Below are 12056 nucleotides of genomic sequence, written 5' to 3'. Positions count from 1 at the left end.
CTGACTTGGGATCCATACCCTAAAATACCCACACTGCCTCTTTTTTTGAGGCCTATATGAACTCTGCTTGAAAGGCAGAGGCAGAGCTCTCTTCTTTTCTAAAATAAACATTAATGTTATGGTAATGGAAATCAGGAGGAGGAAATCTGCTCCAATTTCACAACTTTCTTCATCCATGTGAGTTTCACAACACTCAAGACTATAAAGTACAAGTTGAGCTTGAAAGTGTAAGCAGAAAAGACAGCACAGCTTGTGGCCAGTGGGCTTGGGAGAGAGAAGGCAGGACAGAAGCTTAGTTCTTCATAACAGTGTAGTGCCCTCACCTCAGCATCACTGTCCAATGAGCAGTTCTGCATCAAAACATTCACTGAAATAAATGCATCGTGATATTGCTGCAAACTTTATGAACTTCGTCAAAGCTCTAGTAAGAGTAAACTGTCCACAGACGTAATGAAATGGTAATGGAAAAACTGCCAAACTAATCTCTCCTGCTGTCTTGCAGAACTTATGATCTTCATTAATGTCCTATGAGTTTTGCAAACAGAGCAAATGTATTTATTTTTCCTTATTAATTCTTTAAATAACAAATGTAATTTAAACAATCTTTAGTTCCCACAATTTCCAAAATGCAGAGTGTTAGTAAAGTGCATGCACTTTTTAGAGAGATAGCACACCATTGCTGTTTGGGCAGGTGGATCATTTAGAAAGATCCATCCAAAATCTTTTAATAGTCGCAAGTGTAAATGGAATACAGATTTCTGTGCAGGTAAGTTAGCTTAATGCAAGGCTTTAGATCCCAATTCTTGTGAGGACATTTGCACAAGCACTCACTACACACCATTCTGCTTTGACTTAAAGCTATGGCATGTGCCTACCCTTCTCTAAGGATTTTAAATCAGTGTTAAATGAAAACGGCAGAGCCTCCAGTAGCAGTAGTATCACTTGTACATACACTCTCCTAACCTGCTCCTGACTTACTTTAGCTTTTGGTATCCAAAGGATTTGAACACATAAGACAAGAAGTCAGGATCTGCATGAAAAAAAAAAGGCCAAGGTGGGCATTGCCAACACCAAGCTGCTTAAAAAGCATTTGGAAGCAGCAGAGAGACACAACTGGCAGAAGTTGTGAAACTCTGGAGAACAAGCTGCTGTTTTGCTTTGCAGTTTGGAGTGGGCATGAGGAATATGTCATGGAATCACAGAACCACAGAATGGTTTGGGTTGTAAGGGACTTCTAAGGACCATCTCGTCCACCCTTCCTTCCATGGGCAGGGACACCTTCAACTTGGAGCCCCATCCAACCTGACTTAAACGTTTCCAGGGATGGTGCATTTACCACCTCTCTGGGAAAGCTGTTCCAGTGCCTCACCACCCCCATCTTAAAAAACTTCCTCCTTATGTCCAATCTAATCTTTCCCTCTGTTTGTTTAGAAATGTTGCCCCTCATCCTGTCACTACAAGTCTTAGTTAAAAAGTCTTTCTCCATCTTTCTTACAAGCTCCCTTTATGTATTCAAAAGCTGCAATCAGGTGTCCCTGGAGCCTTCTCTTCTCCAGGCTGAACAACCTCAATTCTCTCAGCCTGTCTTCACAGGAGAGGTGTTTCATCCCTCTGACCATTTTTGTGGTCCTCCTCTGGACTTGCTCCCAAGAGGTCCATGTCTTTCTTGTACTGGGGATCCCAAAACTGGATGTATAAATAGCAGACAGAGAGCAAAGATGATAGAAGTGCAGAAATAGCTGATACTGTACAAGTCGAAATTTTCACCAAAAAAATTCATTCACCAAAAAATCATTCAAATATGAATACTGTGTTCGAAATGTTAACTTTTCAGTGGAATAGGCATGTACTCATAAAAGCCAGTGTAACTTTTATATTCCAACAACAGTGAAGAGATAACCTGGAATATTACTGGACAATAAATCCAATCTTATGCTTGGGAATACTTGTACTGATCAATAAAAGAGCTGGAGCAAACAGAAGTATTCACTGAGCCAACACAAATGTCTAAATGGCCACAATTCAGTTTAGGAACAAATGGACTGCCAGCCTGGACTACAGGGTGTTTGGTCTGGTATCCCTTCCCCTAGTAATGACTGCCAGCTTGGACTACAGGGTGTCTGGTCTGGTGTCCCTTCCCTAGTAATAGCAGTGTCAGCTCCTTCTGAGAAAGACAAGACTTCTTCAGCCTTTGCAAGTTAACTGGAAAAAGCAATGGGAGAGATACCAGTCCTCAAAACTCCACAAACAAGCAACTGGCAATGTTAGTCTCTTCCCTCCCTGGTGTTTTTTACAATAAGAAAACACAGGTAATGCTTCACCTTGCAAAATTAGAAATTTTAAGCCTGGAAGCACTACTGAAAGCAGGCAGCACAATCCCATGATTCTTTTATAGCTTTTCAGAGCTACACAGTACTTGGCAAAAAAAAGATCTTTTGTCCTGGCCCTGCTTGATGAGGCCCAGAGGACACACCACTGAGTGGCTGAACAGCCCAGGCTGCGGTGACAAAGAAAGGAGACCTTGATGCTTCAGCGGCTGAGTGCTTCCCTTCTGCTCCACGCTGTGGCAGAGTGGGTTGGATGCAGAGGCTGTCCTGAGCTGGGAAGACAGCTAGTACTCTGCTCCTGGCACAGCAGGGCAAAGAAACTGCCCCTCTGAATTCCTCCACCAGTGAATCAAAGCTTCCAGCATGACCCAGAAGAAGGGAGATCTACCAGTAATCAGCATTCATTCTGCAGGCAGTTGGGCATTAAGTCCTGATTCTGCTGTTGGCAGGAAACTTGCAGGTTTCCCAGGGACTAGGATAAAAGATGTTACTACCACTGTATGCTCCCAGACATCCCACAGGTAGTCCCTTTGATACAGTTTGGTTGGGGGAACAATTTTTGCATCACTACTGAACTACACCATAGGGTGTGACAATTAAGCTCTGAAAGGAACTTGCCTGTTATTTTTTCTTTAATTGAATACTAAGAAATATTACAGCATATAAGAAACAGTTAAACTAGTCAGTGATCTGGAAAGAATATTAGTAAACATCAGCAATTTATAGTTTTCTGCATCCAATAAACACTGAAGAAAGTTTCAATAAAAACAGGAAATAAAAATTATGTACATATTATATGCTTCACCTACAGCTGCCATGCTCTTCCTGACTATTTTGATAAGAAATTAAATAATAAGGAGCACTTTAAGAAATTAAATATTAAGGAGTACTTTAACAATGACTGTATTTCTCAGGTTGAAACTCATGCATTCATGAAAGCAGGCTAATGCTGTGGAAAGCAAACACTGGGATATCTCACTCTCTCCTGTCTGCCTCTTCTGTACAGCAGTTGTTCCTGCTTAATCAAGGTACTGAAGCTAGCATCAAGTTTTGGCAATGAATGTTCAAAGCTTCCAAACATCCTGTGGTTTGGTTATCCAGTTAAAAGTCAGATCAGAGCACCTGTGTGTCAGTAACTGGTGGTAAAGGGTCTGGTTACAAAAACCTTTTCGGGAAAAACCCTGTATCCTTACACGCGTAACTTTGCTAATGAACACAACGGCAGTGAACTCCAGGAAGAAATTATAATATCAGCGCTTGAAACAAGTTTAATACCTTTTCCAATTATTAAAAGTCATAACTTACCTTGCATTTTCTATGAACTTACTAATGTAATTCTAGGTGACTGGAATTCGCTTCCCCTTGTTTGGTGAAGGATTATTAAATGCCTCATTTAGCACTAGCAACATTGTAAGCAAAAGGACCAAATAAAGCACATTGCCAACCATCTTAATTTAATTTACATCTACGCATATCTCACTGTTCTCTAACTACTGAAACAGTAGTCTTACCTTCTCCATGACCTCTGTATGACTGTAGCAGCATAGTTCTTCTTTCGAAATAGCTCTTTTCTTTTTCTTTCTTTTTCTATGATCTGCATTCGAATCTCTAAAGGGATTAGTTCAATATTTGTACTTTGCCATGCGACAGAACATAATTGATCATCTGTGTTCCTGGATCCAATTACATCTGTTTTTTCCAAGTTTAAACTGTCAGCAGGAGCAGAACATGCTACTGGGTTTCTTGGCACAGTTCCGGTAGGTTCTGCCCCAGCACACAATAATGGGGAAGCCTTTTTTGCTAATTCGTTATTTTCCACTTTGTCAGTTCGTTCCACAGCATGTGTGCTGTCATTTCTGCTGTTTACAAATACTGTTTTGGCACTTCCTGGTCTACTAGAACCAGCTGGTGAACATCGCTTATCATTTACCTCTTTACTTCTGGACTTCTCCCGATGTCTTTTGCCTTTGGAAGAAGCTTCACACTGTTTTGAGTTTCTCACAGCCCCACCAGCACAACTGACATTGCAGAAGAATGCAGCCGTTCCCTCACAATGGTCCCTCTTGCCAGATGAAGGCTGACTTGGATCCCTTAATTTTTCCCCAACACTAGCAGTCCTACAAGTAGAAGTAGTAAGCCTTCTGCTCCTCCGAGGCACTGTGGCATCAACAGTGTGCTCCTTGTGCTTTTCTCCATTCAGTTCTGTAGCAGCTGCAACCTGATGTTTCACTTCAACTTTTGCTCCCTCTTTTGCTTTGTCACAATGGAAATGGACACAACTTGACTTGCTTTTGATATGTTTCCTCGATGAATCTTTGGACAGAGAAATGGAAGTCAACTTTTAGTCTCTGATCCAGCAAAACATAGTTTAGTTCTCTATCTTTTTTTGCTCAGTTACCTTTGAGACACACTAGAATTTACTTAAATGAAGAAAGAAAAAGTAAGCAGAAAGAATCAAAAGAGGACATGATTGTATGTAAGAGTAGAGTCCCAAACTTCTTTATTTGCTTACTGTTTAGAAACTATTTTCTTACTCACATTACATTGGAGTTAAAAAAAAGCTCACAGGAAGAAACTATTTCTTCACCAACCTGATTGTACAGGTGTTCTCCCAAGAAACCAGCTTACCATGTGACACAGGAATGCAGCCCCATGAACTCAGCTGCTCATTCCCAGTACCTGGAATGCCGTAAGTGACCGTCACTGTTTCAAGCTTTTTTGCTAAATTCCTGCCCTAGCCACCCTGTATCCTGGCACACAGTGACACACAGGATAACCCACTGATCCAGGGAACCTACCCAAAGCCCTTGGTTTCTCAGTACTTCCCTTGACATGCTGAATGAAACTGTGAAGTCCTTCCCATTCCTCCCTTGCTGCTGTGTGATAACTGCTTCTAAACACTATTGTGAGGATGACTCAGAAGCCACAGTGGAGTGCAAAACTGAAAATCTCCCATCATCCATCCACCTTCCATTCTGTTTGGAAACTTAACAGAAGAATGAGGAAATAGACCAGACAGGATGAAATATAGAAAATAGACAGGATGTTACAGGGTAGGTAGGAGGAGAAAAAGTAAAGAAAGAGATCTTTGATACACTGGAATTACAGAAAATCTTCTGGATCATCCAAACCCTGGTGAAACCATGCTATATTTACCCTCATTGTAATACCTTTACAGGATGCTCTTGACTGGATAACTGAGTATTGCTCACTGAACAGATTCATTCTGAACTCTCCAAAACCTACCCCCTGGTTTGCACATGCAGCATGCCTTACTTAACTGTAAGACATTCGTAGGCACAAAACTTCCCCATCTGAACAACTGGGTATCTGGATAATGGAAAAAACTCCATGATTTAACTATTCTAGCTTGTCTTTTGACAGTGAAATAAACTTTCTTAGGAAGACCAAGCAATAACAAGTACAGAGCACAAACCCCAAACTTATCTGTTTATACCACAGTTAAGGCAAGTGAAATAACATATATAGGAAGGAGGATTTATCTGTGGAAAGCAGATCAGAAAAGACCCACCAACTAAATCACATTTTTCACAGCCCAAAGGGTCTAAATTTACATTTAATTCCAATAAAATGACCAATGAAGTCCATTAAAGTTTTGGTCACAAGAGGATTGATTAAAACACCTAATGAGAACCCATTATAGAACTCCATGATTTGATCCTTGCTGCATCAACTTTCCTGATATCATTTCAATAACGAAAGGAGAATGCATAACTAAAAGTGACATAGCACTATTTCAAACACTGTTTGGATTGGGCAAAAGGGGGCTTTCTTTACAATCTCTGAAGGTAAACCAGTCTCACCATAGCAAGAAGTACACGTTACAGATTTTCAGAAGAACCTTGAGTAAAGACTTTTATTCTCTTCATGTTCAACACTCATGGTAAAGAAAGATGATCAACAATAGCAGGGAATTTTCTATTTAAAATTCTATCTTTTGCAGAAATTCTATTCTGCTTTTAAAGATATACTGAAGAGCAAGAAAAACATTTAGGCAATAGCCTACATGGTTTTAAAATTTTACTTGTAGAACCATCAACATAGAAAAATTATTCTGGCATAGCTACATCAGGAAATATCCAACTTCAGGGAAGCCTTCAATCAGTAGTCCAAGCTGCTGGCATTTGTTGCTAGGTTGAATTCCCTAGCTTCCTGTGAAGGGCAATGTAGAAAACTGAACATTAATGTATTTTTTCAAATATAAGTATATTAATACTAGAATCCTCTGCAGTAAATTTCACAAATTCAGTCCTGATCTGTGCAGTCAATTTATATCCCATGTTTCCCATGGACTGCCTACTACCTACTTCCTTAGGTTACTGTTTCAGTGCAAAATCATTATATTTGTTCCAAGAAACAGTGGAAGTCTGACTAATGCAATGCAGTTTCCATTGTCATAACCAATGGTAGATTTTGACTAAAAATGGATAGTGGAGTCAGTAAAAGAAAAGGCTGATTGTTCCTGTTTTATCATTTCTTTGGCTTTCTCCTTTTCTTCTCACCCCTTCACTGTTGTAATCCTCCCCACATCTTTATTTTTCCTTTCCCTTTTTTTCATGCTTATCAATTTTTCCTCATTATGTTCAATACAATTATTCATTTTTCATTTGGAAACCACTGTTTCTGATTATTCTTATGTGTTTTACTTTGCCAGATGAATATTTTCACTAATATAAAGTTAATGCACATGCTGGTAAAGCTTGCTAGGATTTTTAACACCTATTTATCATTACTTAGCTATCATAGTGTATGTTAGGCTAAGATATGTCTGCTTTTACTATAACAGTATAGTTAAGTATTCTGTTTACCAATGTATTTCCATGTACAAGCTAAAGAAATCCAGGCAAAATGATTCAGTAGAAAAGGCTCTTTCGCTTTCTTTTCTTCTGGATTATTATACTGTTCTGATTAGCAGAACTTCCAGAGGGAATAGCAGCAATTTTACACCTGAGGAGTTCTAGCAACTTACCTTGAATAAACTACTTTTCCAATTTTTGCTTCTAATGATAACAAAGATGCTTTAACATTACCAGTTTTGAAATATTTGAGCTATAGGCTACTGTAACTGGCTGAAGTCAGAACTGACTGAAATGTTATTAAGATGTGTATCTCAAAAAACTAATAAGAAGTGGTCAAGAAATTATGATGAACTGATGATGCATTTACAGATAGAAAAAAAGAGTACAGCAGGGCAAGAAAAGTAACAGAAAGAGTTTTGACACAATGTTTCAGAGTACAATTTCTAAATTCTCACTTCTCAAAAAGTATCCTTGAGTGTTCTCAACAAGAGGACTTCAGAGACAAATCACAGGAGAACCCAGTCATGGAAAATGAAGTTGACTGAACAGCTCCCCATGTGTACTAGAAATGTCACTTAGAACAATTTTATCCTTATTTTAACCTTGTTTAAAACCAAAAGTTACCATTTCTTCATTAACATTCTTCAAGTATACCACAGATATGTCAAATATCTTCAATCTTATTTTCTCCAAAGTGTGTAACCAATAGAACTGCCAACAACCTGTTCTCACATATTTTAGGTATTTTTATAGACATTGTATATGCTGGTGTTTTTGACTACTTCACACAGAGTAAAAGAATCTGTATCTAATTCTATCCTGCATGAATTACTTAAGAATAAGAAATGATAGAGAGACCATACAGGTCCTATATATAAAACACCCCCAGACTTGTACAAAACAGATAACCAGGACAACTATAAAAAGTTCACAAACCTTGGCTGATTTTATGACCTTCACTCTGAGGCTCCGCTGGTAAGCAACTCTCCTTTGAGGTCCCTTTGTTGTGACAAGCTTTAGGTGAACCTCTGCTGTTTCTCCCTGGTTGAATTTGTGAAGCGTTGAGGGGCAGAAGTCTCTTACTCTGTGTATCAGATGGTTTATTGGGTAACTGTGGGACACTGGTGGCCTTCTCTCGATTTGCAGGACTCTGTTGTGCTCGAAACTTGCTTTGTTCCATGTTCTGCACCCCTTTCTGTAGCTTGGCTTCTTTTCTCTTACTTTCCTCTTCACGTTTCCTGCAATTATAGAAGAATTACCATAAGAATTTCAAAGACAAAATCTTGTAAGCATGTATCTAACTTAAACACGTTCCTCTCTAAAAATCTGACAATGCCACAATAAAACCTTGGCTGTAACATCTTTTTCATGAGAAAAGGACACCTATTGCACTGAAATGTCTTGGGTTGATCCAAAGCAACAATGGACTTGCAGCTAAAGCCTAATGAAGGTTAAGTTCTTGTCAGTCATCGCCCCATTCAGTTTGCAGTGGTTTTAACTGATTTTAAAACACTCAATTGTTAAAAACAATTAAATATAGGGGGTTTTATAAATATACAAAAATTAAAAGTAGGATTTTGAAAATAGTTATTATACTAATAACTATGTTTTTAATTAGGAATGAACAAAGTTTTCAAATAAGTAGAAAAGTAATGCACTATATTTGAAAATCAAAAAACTTTAGTAAAAGACATAATCTCTTTGAAAATTATTTTGTCATACTTAACTGTGTCATAATTAATACAGACAATTATAAACAAACTTCCGACTAGCTACTGGTACTAACTTGCTCCTATATATTTATCATTGGTAGATAATTAATTTATTTTACATAAACATATGCCATACAAATTATAAACATTGGAAATATGAGATCTGAATTAATAACTTGTGTGCATATAGTATGCCATTACATTTATGACATTTGGATTTCAAAAATGAAAGAAGTCATGTCTCTCTTAAATAGTGTAGACATAACATAGAATTCTGAACAAAGTAACGAAAGATGCATCTGTTGAATAAAATTTTGCAGCCTGTTTTGAAAGGTAGGTTATCATTGAACTTCATCTTTTAAATTCTTTTTTCCTACCAAGCAGGATAAACCCAGTAGCACATAGCAAATGTTACACACCTACCTACCAGTGAATTTGTTTTTATAAATTAAGCACTGGTTGCTAAATGAAGTGACACTTCTCCTGTTGGAACGGACAGGCGGTAAATGTCGTATCATGTAGCTGCCCTATATTTTAACTTGCTTCCAATGCTCCAACACAGTTTGCAGACTGTTGCCACATTATCTCTCGGCACGGCGTATGACAGGTTAGTTATGCAGCGTGCCAGCCCCAGTTCCCACGAGCCGCATCAATGCCAGCGCGTGTCACCGCAGTGTGAGCTGCCAGGGAGAAGACTTAACTTTATCTGTCAGTGCTATCTTATCAAGTATGCTCCGCAGAAGAAGCTGATTGAACTTTGCACCTGAAAAGCTGCTAATTGATCTAAAAGGATACACTCCTAGCAGCCTGAGGTTCAGTATTCCCTCTGGCATGGAAAAAAAAAAGGGGCTAGTTTTGGACAATATTGGCATTCCACAACCGGACTATATGGGGATGTTGGGTTTGTGTACAGTATAGATCTCGCTGCCATTACTGAGCCATTTGAGCTGATAAATCAGATCTTACTATTCACAGAATAGTAATTTTCTTTTCTTCACAAGAATTAAGCAGCCTATTACCAATGTCCTCCATTCAGGGTATTAGGAAAGGAAATGTGAGATGGGTTGTATGATACACAATCAAGCCAGAGTGGCCTGCATGCCTTTGATGAGCAGGTCAACTCAAAACAACCAAGTGCTATGGAAATGACACAGGACCAGAAACTCAGAAGTAAAAGGGGATTTTTTTTTAAAGAGCTTTTGCTTGTGTGCTAAAACTTTTCAGATTAAACTGAAGAAATAATAAAGGGAAGGGATTTCAAAGCTTCCTATTCATAGACCATCATCCTAATTGTCACAGCAGACCTTAGATGATTAACAGACTCCTGAATACAAAAGAGCCTCCCCTTGTGTTTTGCTTTATTTTATCAGAAATTCAGTTTGTATTACAATGAGGGATATATTTGAAATTAAAATTTTCAAGTTTTACTGTTGTCTAAGTTGACAGACTAGGTTTCATGAGCAAGTAAAGGAAGTAGACAAGTTCCTAACCTAAGGGCTCTCAGTCATTCTCAGGAGGTTTCTGACGACTCAGCAGGATCCAAATTTGGGCTCTAAAGTTAGACATCTACAGCTCAGCAGTGGTAGCAGAGCTGGCAAGTCAATATTTTCCACTGTAAATGCAATAGAATTTTGTCCAGAATGGCCATAAATTTGTATTTTGTTGCAAAAGTGAAAGAATGAAAACTGAGCCTTTAGCAGATGGTAAGGAACAGTTTCAGCCTTACATATTACTGAAGACACAGAGACTCTTTGAATTTTTGATCCTGCTCATGTGAATTCAACCTTTTCTATTTTGTTAAGAACACTTTACTTTTTTATCTACTCATTGGATGATGTTTTAAATTTAGAACGTGTACATATACCTGGACAGCATTTTCAAATTTATGCTTGCAAAAAAAAAAAAAAGTTACTTAAAAAATTTCAACTGAAAATGGATCTCCTGGTATGATTCTACTACTGGTGAAGCTTTATCTGGAGTAAGAGGAGTTGTATTTCATGCTGTGTAAACAGCCACCCCCTGCTATACAATCTAGCATGATGATGGTTTTTAAAAGCATGACACTTCTGACTCATGACATGTTCAGCTTCTGATCTACTGCAGCCTTTTAAAGAGATAATAAAAATGATAAGACAACTGTTAATTTCTGTCCAGCATTTCTGTGTTGACTGGTAGTCAAATGCGTAGAGCAGTCTATTTGTCCTTCCCTGACTATTTATTTTTTCTTCTCATATGTATTTTAACACCATTCTGATTTCAAATTTAGTCTTCAATGTGCTTACAGTCTTCTGCAACTCGGTGCTATTCCCAGATTTAACATTTTACTTTTTAAATGAAAATTTAGATTCATGAAGGATATACCTGAAATTCTCATCAATATACACTTCCAGTTTAAAGGAGAGAAATGAGAAATTTTCCATAAGAAAGTATGAAAACTTAAGGCAAGTCTGAATGACAGCTACAGTTTCTTCATGGCCACAAAACTTGTTATTCTGACACAAACAAAAATTGAGTTGGTTTGATATCAATTCTTTTGAATTAAAAAAAAAACAGAACAAAAAACCCCAAAAGACATGAAATACTTCAGCCTTCTTAGCATCACTTGCAGGCCAACTCTTTCTTTACTCTTCCTTTTACCATGAGTATGTTTACAATGGTTTATTGTGATACGTCACATCCCTTGCCAGTTCTTTTTACTTTGCACCTCAGCTTGTTTAACTTTATAATTGTATTTCTTATTACCCTCAATTTTAGTAATTACACCAAATTTCCCCTGCGTGCTTTCAATTTTCAGGTCGCTGAAGAGCTCATTAGTTTCTCTGTTGCTACACTCCCCTTTTTTTCTCAACATTCAGGCCTTATAACTAGTTTTTTGAAAAACCTCATAATCTACTTGCAGTCTCTTGGTGCTTTTCAAAATCTTTCTGAAGACTGTGTCATTGAACTGTTTATTTTCTTACTGTTCTTCTTTTCCTAAATATTACTAGTTACTTTCTCTTACCCAGTTTCATCCATTTCCCTTTCACATCCACATCCACATCCACCCTCAATCAGTTTTCTTTAACTGGTCAGAATGAAAACCAGAAACAAGGTATCAGGAGCTCATTCTGAGAAGCTGAATGGGAAAGTGGACAAGTGAGTGCCTGTCTTTCTCAGGGACCAAAGTGATACTAACCAGAATACAGTTTCACAGATTG

General features: G+C 38.1%; 1 protein-coding gene across 11 annotated transcripts in view; it reads right to left on the bottom strand.

Annotated features, from left to right (window-relative positions):
- The window catches only part of INVS (inversin), a 95192-nt gene that overhangs the window by 8837 nt on the left and 74299 nt on the right, over positions 1 to 12056 (bottom strand). For all 11 annotated transcript variants that reach the window (XR_007908602.1, XM_051812688.1, XM_051812687.1 and 8 more), the window contains 2 exons: positions 8084 to 8385; positions 3839 to 4640 (listed from right to left, as the gene is read on the bottom strand). Coding sequence is in view for 10 of the 11 variants with exons in the window: in XM_051812688.1 (XP_051668648.1) it covers positions 3839 to 4640; positions 8084 to 8385 (1104 nt within the window). In the remaining variant the exon portion in view is untranslated. The remainder of the gene's footprint in view (positions 1 to 3838; positions 4641 to 8083; positions 8386 to 12056) is intronic.

The sequence above is a fragment of the Manacus candei genome, unplaced genomic scaffold (assembly GCF_025592945.1).
Source record: "Manacus candei isolate 608988 ecotype Guabito, Panama unplaced genomic scaffold, ASM2559294v1 h1tg000088l, whole genome shotgun sequence".
Lineage (NCBI taxonomy): Eukaryota > Metazoa > Chordata > Aves > Passeriformes > Pipridae > Manacus > Manacus candei.
The sequence above is the reverse complement of the archived record's forward strand: the minus strand, read 5'-3'. Positions and strand labels throughout refer to the sequence as shown.